General features: G+C 46.9%; 1 protein-coding gene across 1 annotated transcript in view; it reads right to left on the bottom strand.

Annotated features, from left to right (window-relative positions):
• LOC143969089 (G-protein coupled receptor 143-like) overlaps positions 1 to 19566 on the bottom strand; it is a 68203-nt gene that overhangs the window by 33755 nt on the left and 14882 nt on the right. The window contains exon 3 of the mRNA XM_077474365.1: positions 4605 to 4699. Coding sequence (XP_077330491.1) covers positions 4605 to 4699 — 95 coding nt within the window. The remainder of the gene's footprint in view (positions 1 to 4604; positions 4700 to 19566) is intronic.

Here is a 19566-nt window from a genome sequence, read left to right on the forward strand (position 1 = left end):
GCTGAGGCCAATCTGGGGCAACCAGGATTACTGGAATCCCCTTGGCTTCCACTCTGCAACGCAGATGTGGCAACAGCTTCAGTGGAGGAAAGGTGTAGATCAGCTGGTACTGATCCCACGGAGTCACCAGCGCATCTGACGCATCTGCCCCATGAATCTCTTGTCCTGGACACGAATTTTGGCACCTTCCGATTGAGGCGGGAGGCCAATAGATCCACATCTGGTGTGCCCTACTTCAGGCACAGCAGCCTGAACATCTCCGGATGCAATGGCCATTCTCCTGGGTCTAGCATCTGTAGACTCAGATAGTCCGCCTGACAATTTTCCTCCCCCGGGATGTAAATGGCCGACAGGGCCAGTATGTGTCGCTCTGCCCACCGTAGTATATGAGCGACCTCTCGAGCAGCGGCTGAGCTCCTTGTTCCCCCTTGGTGATTTATGTATGCCACAGCTGTGGCGTTGTCCGACTGTACCTTGATCGGACACCCTTGAAGACTCAACGACCATGTGTGGAGGCACAGCCTGATTGCTCTCAATTCGAGCAGATTGATCGGCAACTTGGATTCTTCCGTCGACCAGAGGCCCTGAGCCGACTGAATCCCCATCACTCCACCCCAGCCGGATAGGCTGACGTCCATTGTGATCACATTGGAGAGAGAGGAACCACTTTCCTGACTGAATCACCGGGGATCTCAGCCACCATAGCAGGGAGTCTCTGACGGACTGGCTCACCTGGATCGAGCAATCCAGGGACAACGGAAATTTGTCCCATTTTGACAAAATCTATTTTTGCAAGACCCTGGTGTGGAACTGGGCATATGGCATGGCCTCGAAGGCGGCCCCCATGAGTCCCAGGATTCGCATGCAAAAGCGATGCGATGACCGCTTGCGATTCCACAGCAGTTTTATCGCGGCTCTGAGGGTCTGCACTTTGAAGGGAGAAAGACTCTCGCTTCCTTGGAGTCCAGCAGCAAGCCTAGGTACTCCAGATGCTGGGTTGGTACAACCACGGACTTCTTTAGGTTCAACAGCCACCCAAATTCTTGCAAAGTCTGCATGGTGATCGCAACATCCTCCTCCAACTCTGAGGTGGAAGATGCTCTCATTAGGAGATCGTCTAGATATCCCACGATCACGATCCAGCATTGTCGCAGCAACGCCAAAACTGGAGCCAATACCTTGATAAAGACTCGGGGGGCTGATACCAGGCCAAATGGTAGAGCCACAAACTGATAGTGGGCTTCCCCAACTGCAAATCGCAGAAACTTTTGATGCCACAGACATATGGGTATGTGCAGGTACGCATCCTGGATGTCCAAGGATGCCAGGGAGTCCCCTTGATGGAGTGCAGCGACTACTGAGCGAACTGATTCCATCCTGAACCTATGCACTTTTACAAAGTGATTGAGGGCTTTTAAGTCCAAGATTGGATTTGAGTAGAATCCCTGGAAGCATTCCGATTCCGGAACTGGTACAATCACCCCTCGACTCAGCAAGTCCCTTACCGCCCCCCAACAGGGCCTCCCGGGGGAACCGGGGACACGGTAATGTTAGAGGGGAAGAATCTGTTTGGCAGCCAGGAGAGAAACTATCTTGTAGCCAGTGGAAATCAGATTGCAGACCCATTGGTCGGATAATTGGGAGGACCACCGGGCTGCAAACTCCCGAAGGCGACCCCCCACCCGAGACATGGGTGGGGGCAAACCTTCATGCAGTAGCACTTTTTGTCGCAGGCTTGCGATGCCAGGGACACTTTTGTCCATCCGTGGCCATCCTGTCGGGCTGGGGAAGCTTCGCCGAAGCCCTAGTTGGATGAAAAAGCCATTTGTGAGCGGAAAAAGAGGGCCCTTACCTGCGGCGTGGCTCCTTAGACTTCCTGGCTTGCGGGAGTAAGGTACTCTTACCACCGGTGGCATTTTTATTAATGTCATCCAATGAGGCTCCAAAGAGGCTCCAAAGAGCTGGTCGCCAAGGAAGGGAGGATCCGTCAGGGCTTTCTTAATAGCCTGGATTTTGGGGGAAGAAACACTAGTTTCTGAAGCCATGCTGACCCTACCCTGTCTGCCACCTGAAAGGGGACTTAGGACAGTGAAGGTCCCACCCTCCAGCTGTCTCTGGCTGGGGGGGGGGCTCCTAGCGCCAGACTCACTGAGGCGTTCTGTATCGGTTACTAGCCATGCCTGTAGTCCCCAGGAGGTTACCCAAGTCAGAGTGAAGAGGCTGTGTCGGCAGCAGCAGTGGAAAATAGCTCTGAAGCGATCTGCAGAGCTTACACCAGCGTTCAGGGAATGGCTGCTCAGCAACCTGTATACACAGGAAACAGCATGTGATAGCACATGGCATGCTGTCACTAGAGAGCTGCGGTGAAAAAAAGCGTGCAGGCTTCAAGAAAATGTCCGCCAATGATATGATTAGGGAAATCCTACAGAAAATGGCCGCTGAAGCTCACAAGGGGAACCTGCTCTGCCCTCATCCAAAATGACCCCCGGACAGCGCCATATGGTGAGAGGAACGGTGCTGCCTCAAAATACAGCCAAATATCTCCACAGGCACCGTTTCGGGACCCCCCCACACCGGCACCAGGACCATCGCTAACCGCACAGACCCCATACAGGTGAGATACCCAGCGATCCCCTGTACACACACCGCTCAGCAGACACATGCAGCCACCCCCCCGGGGGGAAGGAGGGAAGATAGGGATGTGGGAGAGAAGAGAAGGAGGTGAGGTGGTCCCCGAATCAACCTCCCAGGGAATGCCCAGCTGCTCCGAAGCAGGGAGAGCCGTACTTACCAGTCCTGAAGAGCTGGGAGACATTCCATCACAGACCCACTCCTGCGCAGTTACAGGGTGGCTGCTGGCCTCGGTATACTGTGATCCAGACATCAGTAGCCCGGTCATATGTATTCCCCCGGAGCATTGAAGCTCACCGACCACCTCTGGAGCTGAGGTATGTTGTGGCCTGCCAAGTCGTAGCTGCAACGCGCACACGCTCGATGGCCGGACTGGGGGGACTAAAAGGATAACTTAACCAGCCTGTCACCCAGCCGGCAGTTGATAGAAGATCTCAGAATCATTCATCTTGCGCAAAAGCATGAGTCCTGCATCAAAAAAAATTGACCAAAAGGCCCGCAGGGTTCCTAAGTCATTCTCCTTCACTAGGCAAAATAAAACTGAAGCTGCTGGGGCAGCAGGGATGGTTGTGTTAGCACAGGGTCCGCCCCCTGGGCGGTACTGACAATTCTGTGTATTGTGTTACAATTTTGCCTAGTTTCTCCTAGTGGCAGGCTAACAAAACCATTTAGTTACAGAGAGGAGCTGTGTCGGTCGGTGAATATAAGAGAAACATTTTTTTTCAAAGTTTGATAGTTTGTTATAAAATTTTGCAAACAGGTCATTTTTCTCCTTCACTGATGATGTGGCACTTATTGGCAATGATGGTCATTGATGAGGCGGTACTGATGGGCACTGATGAGTGGGCGCTGATGGGCATTAATGAGGCAGCACTGGTGACTGGGCACTGATGGGCACCGATGAGGTGGCACTGGTGACTGGGCACTGATGGGCATTGATGAGGCAGCACTGATGAGTGGACACTGATGGGCATTAATGAGGCGGCACTGGTGAGTGGGCACTGATGGGCTGCACTGGTGAGGCTGCATTGATGGGCATTAATGAGGCGGCACTGATGAGGCTGCACTGATGAAATGGCGCTGATGGGGCGGCACTGGTGGGCATTGATAGGCTGCACTGAGGGCCATTGATGAGGCAGCACTGATGGGCACTAATAGGCTGCACTAATGAGGCTCAACTGATGGCCACTGGTGGGCACTGATGGGCTGCACTGTTGGGCATTAATGAAGCGGCACTGATGGGACTGCATTGATAATCAGTGTAGATGTTTCTTCAACAGAAGCCGGTTATAAGCTCTCCTCTCCCCTCCTCAAGCTGTCAGTGTGATGAAAGGAATGCCACTAACCGGCTTGCGCTTACATCATGATCAGCTGTCATTGGACATAGCTGATCACGTGGTAAAGGGTCACTGTAATTGGCCCTTTACCCCGATCTGCGATCAGCTGTATCCGAAGAATTCAGCGATCACAGAGGGCACTGACCGTGCACCACGGGGGGCAGCAGGACCATGGGGAGACGTCCTCCTGGCAAAGTAAGCCCGCGCTGTAGCCATCTTTTGGGTATAAGGTGGGTAAAGAAGAGGGACATCCGCTGTCATGGGGGGGGGGGGGGGAGGAGCGCCTCATCCAGTGCGGGCAAACCGCACTTACAATGTGTTTGGGGAGTCATCCACTTTGTATTGACACCCGCAGCGGATCGCCAACGGTGCGATTGCAAAGTAGCACGGGAAACCTGGGGGGGGGGGTGGGGTCGCTGGGTTTCCCGCACCACCTGTGTGTGAACCTGGGCTTAGTCACCTTCCCTGAAGACCTCCAGAGAAAGGACAATGGGGGGGCATGCTATAAAAAAAATTAAATAAAAACAATTGTCAATTTTAATTACACAAAAACCTTACAGCATATCTCCCCCATAAAGTGGAATACATGGAAAGCACAATCATAAATTGTATTCACCCGATCGATGGGCTCCTCACCTCTCCGAGGGGTTGGGACTGAGCAGCCGAGTGACATCCAGAGAGTAGCAGAAAAAAGCCCAAAATATCACGCAGCAGAAGTAATGGATCCACATCTGCGGGGGAGGGGACAGAGCGAGAATCAGAGATCGGAGGAGGGAAATTAAACAAACGATTTATAGGACATGCCGACACCACACAGACATTCATCAGCGACCCCCCGATTCACATTGTGACAGGTAAACAAAAAAAATATATATTGCATGACAAATCACAGCCTATTGCCGGCAAACACTCTGTTCAAATGGGCGCGACACCAACTTTGCCCGTACCATGCCGATCTGAACACATAGTAGTTCCTGCACTACTTTCGGCAATTTCAGGTGCGACTCGGATAGAGGTCGGTGCAGGGAACCGCTCAGAGGTCTTCCAAGTCGCACCCGAAGTTGCACCGAAATGAAGCTTTGAAGTCGTGCAATTTCACCTCCAATGTGAGCGGGGGAGGGGCTTAGAGTATCCTGAACCTTGTCCTAAGAAAAAAGACCCTCGTTATCCTCCATATGTTCACAGAAGACTGTGAATTTTTTTTTGCCATTCTGAAGCCTCCCTCCAAAAATGTTGCATATTATTTTATATATTCTGCGATTCTGTACTTGCCAAAATAATGCTGCAGAAATCTCCCCCGTGGAGTCTGGCTGCAGCCATCTTAACTGTGGGCAGCTGGAGCTGCTTCCGGTTCACTTCCTGGATTTACACAGACAGCTCTGCAGCTCTCATTGGACCTCTTATGACCCCCCCCCCCCCTTCCTGGCAAACTCTCACAAGAATGAGGGGGAGAGAGATGTGCATGGATGTCATAAGCCCTAGGCTAAGGACCAGATAGGAAACAGGAAGTGGGCTGTATAAGGGATTTACTGGCAGGAAAAAAAAAAAATCTCTCTCTATATGTTCTGATCAGTAGAAGGTATATATTTACTGATCGTACTGTTGCTTTAAACTGGCATCCATTACTAACAAGAGCTGTAGTATATTCCGCCCACTTCCTGCCCAGCAGTCATATTAGATAATCTTTCTACAGTGAAGGAAGCATGCTAAAGGTAAGGTGACCAGATTTTTAAAATGAAATCCAGGGACATTTTTTTTTTTTTACTACTAATGGAAACAATCAGCGACTCATAGCAGGACTGCAATATTGCTGTGGACAAATCAGGACAAATCAGACAAATCAGACACCAAGTTACACTTTTGACACTTTGTGGAAACCAGTAACATAAAAATATGTACCATCACTGTACTAATGACACTGGCTGGGAAGGGATAACATCTAGGCCAATCAACAGGTTAAATGTGTGCCTAACAAGTGTTTTCTCACTGTGGGGGAGGTGCTTTTACTAAGGGAAGACATAGATCCCTCTGCCTGCTTTGCAGGAACACAGGATCATTGTCTTCCATGCTGACAGAATGGCGAACTGCCTTGTTAACATAGGCAGACAACTAGGAGAGTCCTCCGGATCCGCTGATTGGCTCTGACACCCAGAAATGCAGGATCATGTATACAAGTGATCCTGCGCAGCGCGACCGCCCTGTAGCAGTAAATCTGCCATCAGGCGATCAGCAACTTGTTAAGATCATCAGCTTTATGATAACTCACAGGCAGGGGGCACTCTATCATGGCTCTAGCTGGCTCTGTCACAGTGCGTCACATAACATGACTGCTTATTTTGTTAACTTATGACCAATAAGTGCTGCTGCCTGTGAGTTCTGATACCATCCATTATGCCAGAGAGACAGACACAGTGCATTGTAGTCTATTCACAGACACCCCCAAAGCACACCTGTGTTGAAGCCTTGAAGGCACTGGCAGCCCCACGATTGGATCTGCCAGGTCCAAGCGCACTAGCTCTAGACATTCAAGCTGCTCTAACCTGTCGACCACCAGTGCTGCAGCTGCCAAGGCCCATGCAAAAGCAGAAGCTGTGCGTGCACTGGCTTCCTATGCAATACATGAAGCTGAAATGATAAGCGAACAGGGCTGCATAGAAGAAGAACATCATATGATAAAAGCATTGTTGCCAACTGTCCTGAATTTCCCGGGACACTCCCGGGATTAGGACATTTGTCCCGAATTCATTTTGTCCCGGGAAATTGAATTTCCCGTTTTTTGCTGCCGGCGCTAGGGATCCGCGGCCGGCGGAGACAATGTCTCCGCTGGCCGCCATTTTTAAGAAGACCAGGAGCTGGTCTTCAATAGAGAACCTGTGGCGCCGCCCACCCCCGCTGCCAGTGTGTGTGAAGAGCAGTGGGCGGCGCCACAGTTCAAAGTCAACGCGGCAACGATGGCTGCCGCTTGGAGGCCAGGGGATGTAATGTCCTGTCGAGGGAGTCCGTGCAGGGGAGGATGTGGGGGCCAGTCTGTGGATGCCGGGGCCAGTCTGTGGATGCCGGGGCCAGTCTGTCTGGATGTCAGAGGGGCACAAGATGTAAGGAGGGGCTCCGCTGATGGACACAGATGTGAGGAAGGTACCTCTGATGGGGCACCTGATGCAAGGACAGACTCCGCTTGGGACACCTGATGGCATCTGGTGGCAGGCAACATGGCTCGTGACGTGCTCATGGCTCCCACTGATTCAGCATTATGGTGAGTTGAATGATTTCATTTCACATTACAATGTAATAATAGAAATAATGTGCTTCAATCATCCTGACACCATAACAATCATGGCGCCGGGATGATTGAAGCGCTAACACCAGGTATTTGGACTATCTTTATCTGCTGATTGTCAAACTCTGGCAAACACATCTTGCTATTGTGGTGTAGGATCGGGGGTTGCTGTCTCTCCTTTCCCTCTCCCCCCCCCCCCGAATCTCAGACTCTAACCACACCCCTTTGAGCCATGCCCCATATAAGCCACGCCCACTATTTTACGTACACCACGCCACATTTTTCACCTTTTTATATGCCACACCTATAACAGCATGCCCGCCCCCTAATTATAATACAACTCCATGATTAAGTCAATTTTATGACGAAACATGTCGGATTTTGGCTACTAGGCGAATGAGAGAGGTACATATAGGATGCTGAACATCTTACATTGATCCTTGTAAAGCGGCGGTACAGTTAAAGAGCGGTGAGAGACTATGCATCATTCCCGCATAGCATGGGTCCGCCCTGAACCACCTATGCTTCAGTATGAGTTATTCAAGAGTGCTGTGACTTTTTATATTTGGTGTGTTTATTCATCCTTTGATGTGAGTGCAATGTGAGAGGTTTTTTATGTGTGATTAAAAAGTTTTATACTGTATCACGCTATGGAAGCAAATCTTTTCTTTATTGCATGAGAGTATCTATGGGAACAGCCGTGGCGTCTATGGGAACAGCCGTGGCACCAGCCCTGTTTTCCGAATTGGAAATTTGGATATCCCATTTAAACCCTGTAAAGGGGAAAAGCACATCCAGCCAAACACAAAAGTGTGAGGCATATACAGCGGGTGAGTGTAATCACATAAGGGGAGAGGAGTCACATCTAGGAGCGGTGTGGTGGAGGAGTGTAGATGTAATCTGATGTTTATTCAAGAGACACTGGTTAAACGGTTTTTTTCACTGTTTCTTCACCATTTCATTATTTGGATTATGATTTGAAGATTCAACGTATGGACTATGATTTCACTGGGATACATTATATTATGTTCTCAGGAACTTTCACAGTGGTGATGGTAACAATGTTTTTAGGAAGTGGACATTGTCTGATAGAACTTGAAACAATTCATTTGATTCTCGTTATTTATTTATTTTTAGTGTTGAACAATATTTAGTCACAGGGTGATTTATCTCAACAGATTGTATATATTTGCCATCACTATTCATCTGGTGACATGCACTATACAATAATTTGTGTTAATTGATTTCAATACAAGTTATTAATTATCTTTTTCTATTTTTATATGCACAGGGCAGGGTTTGCACAGTGTAGTAACATTTAGTAATTCATGTTCACTGGACTGGGTCTATAGTATTCAATATTTTTGAATTCACTGGTGTGGATTTATATTCAGCACTGCTTATTCTATTGTTTAGATAAGGATTATTGTACACATTTTGTTTTTTATAAAGTGGCGGCTTAGCTTAAAGTTTTTGTTCAGCACAGTGGTGATACACAGTAGATGGGGAAAGAGTGAGTGTATCTTTGTTTTATATAATACAACTCCACCTACTGCCAAAAAAGTGTCCCAAATTATTTTTTTTTACAATATTGGCAACTATGTAAAAGTAAAAAGTAAAGCTGAAGCACTTAGAAGAAAAGCAGAGGTGAAAGCATCTTTACATATTATCAAGAAAAAACTGCGTCAGCAGCCTTAGCTGAAGCCGAGGTGCTCATGAGAGCTGCTGAAGAACGGTATAGAGAGCACTCTGTGATAGATACCGAAATGACACCACTCAGTGCAATCCAACGCACCAGTGAGTATGTGCAATTGCATGCAACCATGTGCACAGATAAACAATCTAATGATGCATTGGAATTGTCAAAGGTCCCTCTAGCAGCAGACAACTTTGATATCGCTCAATGCTACAAGACTGAACCAGAACTTTACTATAACAAGCCAAGTAGTTACATACTCAGAGACCAATCTGTTGGTCGTTCAGGAAATCGAACGAATGGTGACACAATCCCTCCTCGGGAAAATATAAATCTGGCCTATAGCAGAAAGACTTGCAGTAAACGAGAACAACCACACGACTATAGTGGATTTAACCAAGCATCCCAACCATCTTACCAGCCACAGACATGCCCTGTGTTTTCCCAGAAAATGCCCATCTGAGGCAGCAGGAGCCACAGATGTGACAAAATACTTGATACACTGTGAAATGGTGAGCTCTGGTCTCCTGAAGTTTGATGACTACTAGAAAACTATTGGGCCTGGAAGTCAAATTTTCTAAGCAGCACCCAAGACTTAAATATGAAAGACAGGGAAAAGCTTGACCTACTCTCCAAATGGCTTGGACCAGAGTCCTCTGAGCAAGCCAAAAGTATCAGGTCAGTACATGTTGATGATGCGACAGCAGGGCTTACAATGTTATGGCAGAGATTGGAAGACTGCTATGGGTTACCTGAAGTAATTGAAGATGCACTTCTGAAGAAAATTGAAAATTATCCAAAAATAACAAAGACAATCAATCAGAGAGAGCTTGTTGACATACTTTTAGAGCTGGAGGCAGCAAAGGCTGGTGGATACCTGCCAGGCCTCTCATATTTGGATACAGCATGTGTAGTCAAACCGGTGATCGAGAAGCTTCCTTAAAGCTTACAAGAAAGATCAATCATGCAAGCATCAAAATACAAGTAAGATCATCAGGTGGCATTTCCACCTTTCTCCATCGCCAAATTCATGATGAATCAAGCTAAAGTACGCAATGACCCAAGTTCGCCTTTTTGAACATGGGAGGCTCCAGTTCTGTAAAGACACAGAAACAACCTTTAGTGCACAATAAAGAACGCAAAGCAACAGTTTCTGTACGGAAGACAGAAGTGCCGGCTGAGTTTGAGGCCAACCAGGATAAAAGCTCCGGAATGCAAATTGAGGACCCAGATAAGCAGCGTCCACTTCATAACAAGCCTCATCCACTGAGAAAATGTCGCAAGTTTCAGAAGCAAGACAATAGAGGAGCGCAAATCTTATCTTAAGGACAAGCGCATTTGTTTCAGATGCTGTGGTTCAACTCAACATCTTGCTAAAGACTGTATGAAAACAATTCAATGCAAAGAATGCAATAATGACAACCATCTGTCTGCTTTACACCCAGGACCAGCACCATGGAAAACAGAGAATCCAGTAACACAAGAAGAAGATCATGGTGGGGAGCAAAAAGAGAGTGCATTACCAGCAATAACCTCAAAGTGCACTGAGATCTGCACAAACACATTTAGCTCTAGATCATGCTCCAAGATATGTTTAGTCAAGGTGTATACTGCAGGCCTCAGAGAGAGGACAATCAGAATGTATGCGGTCCTAGATGAACAAAGTAACAGATCTTTGGCAAGAACAGAGTTCTTTGGCCTCTTCGGTGACAGCAGAAGTCCAAATCCGTATACTTTGAAGACATGTTCAGGAGTTCTGGAGACATCAGGGAGGAGAGCAAACAACTACATCATCGAGTCATTAGATGGGAAAACGCAGCTGACTCTGCCCACTCTCATAGAATGTGATATGATACCCGATGATAGATCAGAGATACCCACACCTGAAATTGCACATCACTACCCCCATCTGATGCAAATATCAGACAAGATTCCAGTACTGGACCCAGGTGCTGCAATTATCCTTCTACTTGGAAGAGACATACTGAGAGTGCACAAGGTGAGAGAGCAATACAATGGGCCACACAATGCACCCTTTGCACAGTGTCTTGACCTTGGATGGGTCATCATTGGTGATGTATGTCTGGATGGAGCTCACAAGCCAGCAAAAGTGAATGTCTACAAAACAAACATGCTGCAAAATGGCCGCACATCATGTCTTAGCACCTGTACCCACAGGATACAGATTAAAGACAGACTAGTCAACCCAATACAACAGCAGAAAGTTCAGCATTACATTGAGGCTATCACCTCATCTGAAAATACAGATGAGCTAGGATGCAAGGTGTTTGAAAGAAGGCGAGATGATGATAAACCATCACCATCTGTTGAAGATAGCCTCTTCCTTGAGATAATGGACAGAGAAGTCTTTAAAGATGAGTCAAACAGCTGGGTAGCCCCTCTACCTTTCTGTTCACCCCGACATCACCTTCCAAACAACAAAAGACAAGCAATGAAGCATCTCACCTCATTGTTACGCACTCTAGACAGAAAGACAGATATGAAGGAAGGAACACTTCCATGATTTCATGCAGAAGATCTATGACAGTGGTCAAGCTGAAAAAGCACCACCATTGGAAGAAAAAGAAGAATGTTGGTACTTACCAATATTTGGTGTGTATCATCCTCAGAAACCAGGACCGATACGAGTAGTATTTGAGTCCAGTGCAAAGTATGAAGGCCTTTCCCTAAACGATGTCCTCCTCAGTGGACCTGACCTGAATAATACACTCCTTGGAGTCCTCATCAGGTTCCGAAAAGAACACATTGCAGTAACAGCAGATGTACAACAAATGTTCTACTGTTTCCTTGCTTGCAAAGATCACAGAGACTACCTGAGGTTCCTGTGGTATGAAAACAATTACCGTATATACTCGAGTATAGGCCGACCCGAATATAAGCCGAGGCCCCCAATTTACCCCCAAAAAAACTGGCAAACTTATTGACTTGTGTATAAGCCGAGGGTGAGACATGCCTGTCCATCCCTGTGTGTGTGTCCGTCCATCCCTGTGTGTCCGTCCATCCCTGTGTGTCCGTCCATCCATCCCTGTGTGTGTGTGTGTCCATCCATCCATCCATCCCTGTGTGTGTGTGTGTCCATCCATCCATCCATCCCTGTGTGTGTGTGTGTCCATCCATCCATCCATCCCTGTGTGTGTGTGTCTCCATCCATCCATCCATCCCTGTGTGTGTGTGTCTCCATCCATCCATCCCTGTGTGTGTGTGTCTCCATCCATCCATCCATCCCTGTGTGTGTGTGTCCGTGTGTGTGTGTGTGTGTGTGTGTGTGTGTGTGTGTGTGTGTGTGTGTGTGTGTGTGTGTGTGTGTGTCCAGCCTACCTGTGTCCCGAGCCTGTGTCCCGAGCCTCCGTCCCGTGCCTTGCCTCCTTGCCTCCGTCCCGTGCCGTGCCTTGCCTCCTTGCCTCCGTCCCGTGCCGTGCCTTGCCTCCTTGCCTCCGTCCCGTGTCGTGCCTTGCCTCCGTCCCGTCCCGTGCCGTGCCTTGCCTTGCCTCCGTCCCGTGCCTTGCCAGGATCGCCGCTCTTCGTCGGCGCCTCGGCGGCCATTCTAAAATTCAAAAGCCGCGCCTCCGCCTTCGCCTGTGATAGGCGGAACACTGAATTTCCCAGCAGCCTGTGTTCCGCCTATCACGGACATCGTCTCATCCTCGTCCGTAGTACGAGGATGAGACGATGTCCGTGATAGGCGGAACACAGGCTGCTGGGAAATTCAGTGTTCCGCCTATCACAGGCGAAGGCGGAGGCGGAGGCGCGGCGTTTGAAGGGTAGAATGTCCGCTGTCTGTCTGCTCGACACGCTGATCGAGCAGGCAGACAGCGATGACTCGAGTATAAGCCGAGGGGGGCACTTTCAGCCTCAAAAAAGAGGCTGAAAATCTCGGCTTATACTCGAGTATATACGGTACTTTAACAAAGATGTCACAGAATATAGGATGACGGTACATGTGTTCGGGAAGAGCCCCTCTCCAGCTGTAGCTATCTACAACCTGAGACGAGCAGCACAGGAAGGTGAAGAAGAACATGGCACAGATGCCAAACAGTTTGTCATGAGAAACTTTTATGTGGACGATGGAATCTCTTCTTTCTCTAGCAACGAAGAGGCTATCGACATCCTGAAAAGAACAAGGGAGATGTTAGCAGAATCTAATATAAGGTTACACAAGATAGCGTCCAACAGCAGCAAAGTCATGCAAGCATTTCCCTCAGAGGACCATACAAAAGACCTCAAGGACCTGGATCTAGGAACAGATTCACTACCCCTTCAAAGAAGTTTAGGGCTCAGTTAGGATCTGAAAACTGACAGCTTTACATTTAGAGTATCCAGAGAACAGAAGCCATTCATGAGAAGAGGTGTCTTGTCCACGGTCAACAGCCTTTATGACACCGTAGGATTTGTAGTCCCCATAACCATACAAGGCTCTTATGAGAGAAATTGCTACTGAACATGAACAAAGTGAATGGGATACACCTCTACCTAAGGAGAAAGAAATGCAGTGGAAGTTGTGGAAGGACTCATTAAAGGGGTGTTTCAGCTGTAAAAAAAATTTTTTTTTAAAGTCAGCAGCTATAAAAAAAAAAAAAAAGAAAAAAAAAAAAAAAAAAAGAAGGATAGCTGCTGACTTTTAATAAGGAGACTTACCTTTCCAGGGCGCCTGCGATGTTGGCCGCCAAAGCCGACATGTCCCTCGGCTCTCGGGTCCCAGCGCCGCCAATCGTACTAAGGGAAACAGGCAGTGGAGCCTTGCGGCTTCACTGCCCGTTTCCTGCTGCGCATGCACGAGTTGTGAATGGGACGCGCTGTGTTAGGGAACACACAGTTCCCAGAACACAGCGCGCCCCCATTACCCAGAAGACAGAAGATCACCGAGGAGCAGGAAGAAGGCAGATTAGGAAGACTGCCTAGCAACAGGGATTTCTGACCAGGTAAAACCTTTTTTTTTTTTTTTTTTTTTTTTTTAGGGTGGCCCTCCACTTTAATAGAACTTGAACAGCTTATCATCCAAAGGTCATATGTCCCTATTTCTTTGTCTGCCACAAAGCAAAGAGAATTGTGTGTATTCTCAGATGCATCTACTATGGCTATAGCAGCTGTAGCCTACCTTAGAGTAATGGACTTTGAAGGACAAAGTTATGTTGGGTTTATCATGGGAAAGTCCAAACTAGCTCCACGTCCTGCTCACACTGTTCCACGTTTGGAGGTTTGTGCTGCTGTCTTAGCAGTGGAGGTGGCAGACTTGATCATTGCTGAACTGGACACTGAAATTCATGCAGTGAAGTTTTACACAGACAGCAAGATTGTGTTAGGATATATTCACAATGCTTCGAGAAGATTCTACATGTACGTGTCAAACAGAGTGATACGCATCAGAAAGTCCACACAGCCAGAACAGTGCCACTACATCAGTACAGATAAAAATCCAGCCGATCATGGGACTAGACCGGTTCTACCAACTGTCCTGAAGCACACCAACTGGTTCTCAGGACCATCTTTTATGACTAGATCAGTAATCCAAGAGACCACTCATGTTGAGACATTTGAACTTGTAGAACAGCGTATAGTACCATAACTACTAGAGGCAACCTTGGCGCACACAGGTTTGAAAGATTCTCCAGCTGGAAGTCACTCATTCGAGCTATAATAAAGCTTATTCACCTAGCCAAATCCTTCTGCAGAGCTACAAACACTGACAAGTGTAAAAGCAATCATCTTATGCAAGCAAAAACCATCATCATTAGATGTGTTCAGCAAGAAGTTTTCAAAGAAGACATCAAGTGCCTTTTTAAAAGAGAAGAGATCTCCAAACACAGTGACAGCTCCCACAGGAGATTTTTGTCTCAAAGACCTTTACACCAAGCAATGGAAGCAAGTTCAGAGTCTTGCAGACATCTTCTGGAATAGATGGAAACAAGAGTACCTGGTGACGCTTCAGTCACGCAGAAAATGGCATGTTGACAAGCCAAACCTGCAAGTCGGAGATGTTGTCCTACTAAAAGACGCTCAGGTCCACAGAAACGAATGGCCAGTTGGACTCATTGTCGAGAGTGTACCTAGTAAAGATAGTAAGGTTAGAAAGGTCAAAGTTAAAGTCATGAGACAGGACACCCCTAAGGTGTACTTTAGGCCTATCTCTGAAGTTGTTTTACTTCTTAAAAAGGAAACATAGTGATATAATGTTTATTATGCCAGGTGGGGAGTGTTCTGATCAGTATAAGGTATATATTTACTGATCGTACTGTTGCTTTAAACTGGCATCCATTACTAACAGGAACTGTAGTATATTCTGCCCACTTCCTACCCAGCAGTCATATTAGATAACCTTTCTACAGTGAAGGAAGCATGCTAAGGACCTCCACTATTTCTTAATACAGGCCTTGGAAGCATAATTCTTTTTACAAAAAACTTATTCTCAGTAAAGATTACAACTATTAGCCCTTCCTCCTGAGTCTTTATTGGGAATCTGTTAGCTGTCTGCCAAGCCTTGTACTTTGAACACATTGTGAGGGCAGAACACACACACACACACACACACACACACACACACACACACACATATTTATTTATTTTTTACTATCCAAAAGCTAGTATTAATACAGAATTCTGTATTGTTTCTCTGTTTTATTGATTTCTCATTAAAGTTACTTTTGATTTATACTATCCAAAAACGTAAAAACAACAACAACAACAAAAACAAGGGCAGAAGATTTAATAGATGGAAGAAAAAAAAAAGGCTGTAGGTCCGCTATAAATACCAGCTTAAAAGCCATTAAGGGCACACCACAATTTACGCAACAATATTATAAATGTTATTATAATAAAAAAATAAAATAGAAAACAAAATAAAAAGAAGAATTAAAACCAAAAATTGTTTTAAATTTGTATTCATTTTGTTTGCATTTTTTTTTTTTTTAAAGTTCTATTTATTGTCGTTTCAAGAGGTGAACAAAACACTAAAAAGCCTATTGGGCATACCCAGGCTCAGTCACAACAACTACCAAACTAAGAGAAAAAAAAAAAGGGCCAGGCATTACATATAACATGCATAACTACCTAAACCACTGTACGCTCAACCACCTGTGTAGAATGTCCAAATCAATCTGCTGATTCTACATATACCCTACAAAGCTTACTTTAGATACTTATGAGATAAAGTGTACATTATAATTACATCTTTGCATTCGCATTCCCCCCCTCCCCAGGACTATTGACCGAGCAACCCAGGGGTGTTTATGAGATCAGAGATGCCACTTGGGCAATCGCGGTACTTAGTGGAAGGATACTAATCATCCATCGAGTCTGCATTAGTGGACAGGGAGTCCGTCCATATATCCCATACTTTGTGGAATTTTTTAGCACAACCGCGGGATAGGTAGGTAGCCTTGTATAGTGGTAGAGCCGCATTCACTAACCTCTTCCAAAAATTTAATGAGGGTGCAGATGATGCCTTCCATCTGAGTACTATCGACTTACAGGCATAGTAAAGTAATAATCCTAGCAGGGTTTTGATTGCCCGGCGTGGGACCAGGGGTTCCACAAGTCCCAGCAGACAGACCTCTGCAGACAGTGGTACAGGAACGGTGGTGACAGTCAGAATAGAATTGGTTACCTCAGCCCAAAATATTTTGATCTGAGGACAGCTCCAAAATATGTGAATAAAGTCCGCTGAGGATGAGTTGCATCTCCAGCAGGAGGCAGGAATAGAAGGATAAATTTTGTGCAGACGCACGGGCGTGTAATATACCCCCATGTACTATTTTAAATTGCACTAATTTATCTCTAGCTGATACTAGCTGTGAAAAGGGACACTCCCTCATTTCTTCCCAACCTTCAGTGTCTAGTGTGGGGAAATCAACCACCCACATTGCCTTAAGGTTTTCTAGCCCCGTGTGTATGTTAGGAAGTAACACTTTATATATGGTGGATAAGGGCTTTGGTAGAGCTTCGTCCCTGAGCAGAGTCTCCAGATTCGATGTGTAAAAGGCAACTTGAGCATTATCAAACTGAGTGTTAAAGGCGTGCCTAAGCTGCAGGAATCTAAACAAGTGTGAGTTGGGTAAATCATATTGTTGTTTCAAATGACAGTAGTCGGCCTTCCAAACAGATCTGATTTATATATTTGATGCCCTTGCATGCCCAGACACAAGGGTCGGGAATGGACCCAAATTCTGGCAATTGTGGGTTAAACGAAAGAGGGCTGTGCATGGGATACATGTCCAGAAGGCATAGGTCGCATGGAGTTTGCCACCGACCATGCCCGTATGACCGCTCTCATTGCCGTTGTAAGAGGGAAGGGAAGCTCTAGTACCCCAGTAAAGTAGGTTCCTTAGCACCTCATATGACCCCAGATGTGCTGCTTCCAGAGCCACTGCTGCTTGGACTCATCAGAGACCAGCCAGTTGTGGGCGTGGGATAATCGAGCCGCCACAAAATAGGAGTTGAGGTCAGGGCAAGCCAGGCCTCCCACTTCCCAAGGTCTCTGTAGCACCGTCAGCCTGAATCTCAGCTGACCGGTTCCCCAGAGGAAAGATAATAAAATGGTGTTTATCAGGCGAAATACTTTTTTGGGGATCCAGACAGGGGTGTGTCTGAGGACATAAAGAAAGGCAGGTAGGAGCTTCATCTTGAATAAATTGATCGTGCCGATTAGAGAGAGGGGCAGATTTGCCCAAGCCTTTAATCTAGTCCTCGTCAATTGTATCAGTGGCTCCAAGTTAAGGGTATAATATTCAGAGGTAGATGTGGAGATGTGAATACCTAGATATTTAAATTTTGTCTGTCCATAATAAGGGGAGGTTGGGGTCTGCTATGTCCTTTGTGGCGTTATCAAGCGGTAAAATTTGGGATTTATCCCAGTTTACCTTGAGACCCGAGCAACTACTGAAATTTGAAAGAATGGTCAGCGTCTCTTGGAGGGACTGAGCAGGGTCATTCAAGAAAAGGATGAGATCATCTGCGTATAAAGCTACTTTCTCATGTATGGATCCCACCTGTATGCCCCTAACCCCATTCGCCTGCCTAAGGGCTGGCGCAAGGGGTTGCAGGGAAAACAGAGCCGGCGATAGCGGACAACCCTGCCTCGTACCTCTTCCAACCGAAAAGAGTGCTGACAGAGCACCATTGAGTTTTATCTGCGCTGTTGGGTCCTTATACAAAAGAGCAATCCACCTACGGAATTCTGCTCCAAAACCCATAGCCTCTAGAACCGAAGACATAAAAGGCCATGCCACCGAATCAAACGCTTTTTCAATGTCTAGTGTAACCAATTACCCTCGTGGAGGACTCAGTGGAAGGTAGCTAAAGATGCGTGAACACTCTACGTAAATTTATATCTGTTGATTTCCCTGGCATGAAAGCTGTCTGGTCTATATTGATCAGGGATGGAAGAATCACCCGCAGCCTGGTCGCTAATATTTTTGTCAAGATCTTGAGATTATAGTTTAGCAAGGAGATCGGTCTATAGGAAGTACAGAGGGATTTATCTTTGCCAGGCTTAGGGATGAGAACTATGTGTGCCTGGTACATAGAGGGGGGCAAGGACATCTGTTTTTTACTTTCAGAGAAGACTTTCAGCAGTTTTGGTGCAATTAATGAGGCATACATTCTGTACCACTCACCAGGTAGGCCATCTGGTCCCGGTGTTTTGCCACTGGGGAACGAGCAAATTGCCGCCTCTATCTCCTCGGTGGTAAAATCTTTGTTTAAAAATTTGAGATCCTCCTGCGAAAGAGTGGGTAAGTGCAGGGAATGTAAAAACTCCGTACGCCGGTCTTCAGGGCAGCCAGGGACTGCTTCATATAATTTTTCATAGAAGGATCTGAATTCATCCAAAATTAGATCAGGAGTAGAGATCGCCTGACCATCCGAACCACAGATTTCTGACACCACTGTCTGCGATCTAGAGTCCGCAACTAAATTCGCTAGGAGTTTGCCATTTTTGTCTCCGGACTCAAAGATCCTCCCGGTCAGAGAGTTCAAATCCAGATGTGTGGCCGTGGCAAGATGCAGAGACAATGCTCTTCTTGCCTCAGCTAGCTGATTGAAGTGATCCGGAGTCAGGGAGCCAGAAAAAGCCTCTGCCGCCCTGGCCTCCCCCTCCTCAAGTGCCTGAACCTGACAGGACATCTCAGAACGAACCGCTTTGATAGCTGAAATGTATTCGCACCTGGTGTTGTCCTTAAATGCGTCCCAGACTACCTGTGCTGAGGTAGAGTCCTCATTGATCTCCCAGTATTGTTGTAGTTTAGGAGAAACTTCCTCCCCCACCCTCGAGTCCTGCAACCATTTAGGTGCCAAATGCCATCAGTCTCCACTCCTGGCATCAGACAACCCCAAGGTGACCTCCAGGGGCGCATGATCACAGAGGCCTGCAGGTAAGTACGAGACCCCCCCTCACCTCCGCCAGGGCACGCATGTTACAAAAAATCAGGTCAATCCTGGAGCCTGACCTATGAGTGGCAGAGTGAAAGGAGTAGACCCTAGTGGTTTGGTGCTTGCATCGCCAGATCTCAGTGTAATTAAGTGTTTATGCCCATTGAAGTAGGTCCGGTGAAAACACCCTATTCGGATTGGATGTGTCCAGGGACGGATCCAAAATGGAATTAAAGTCTCCA

The sequence above is a fragment of the Lithobates pipiens genome, unplaced genomic scaffold, assembly GCF_037356315.1.
Source record: "Lithobates pipiens isolate NorthernLeopardFrog02 unplaced genomic scaffold, aLitPip1_a1.2 Scaffold_1, whole genome shotgun sequence".
NCBI lineage: Eukaryota > Metazoa > Chordata > Amphibia > Anura > Ranidae > Lithobates > Lithobates pipiens.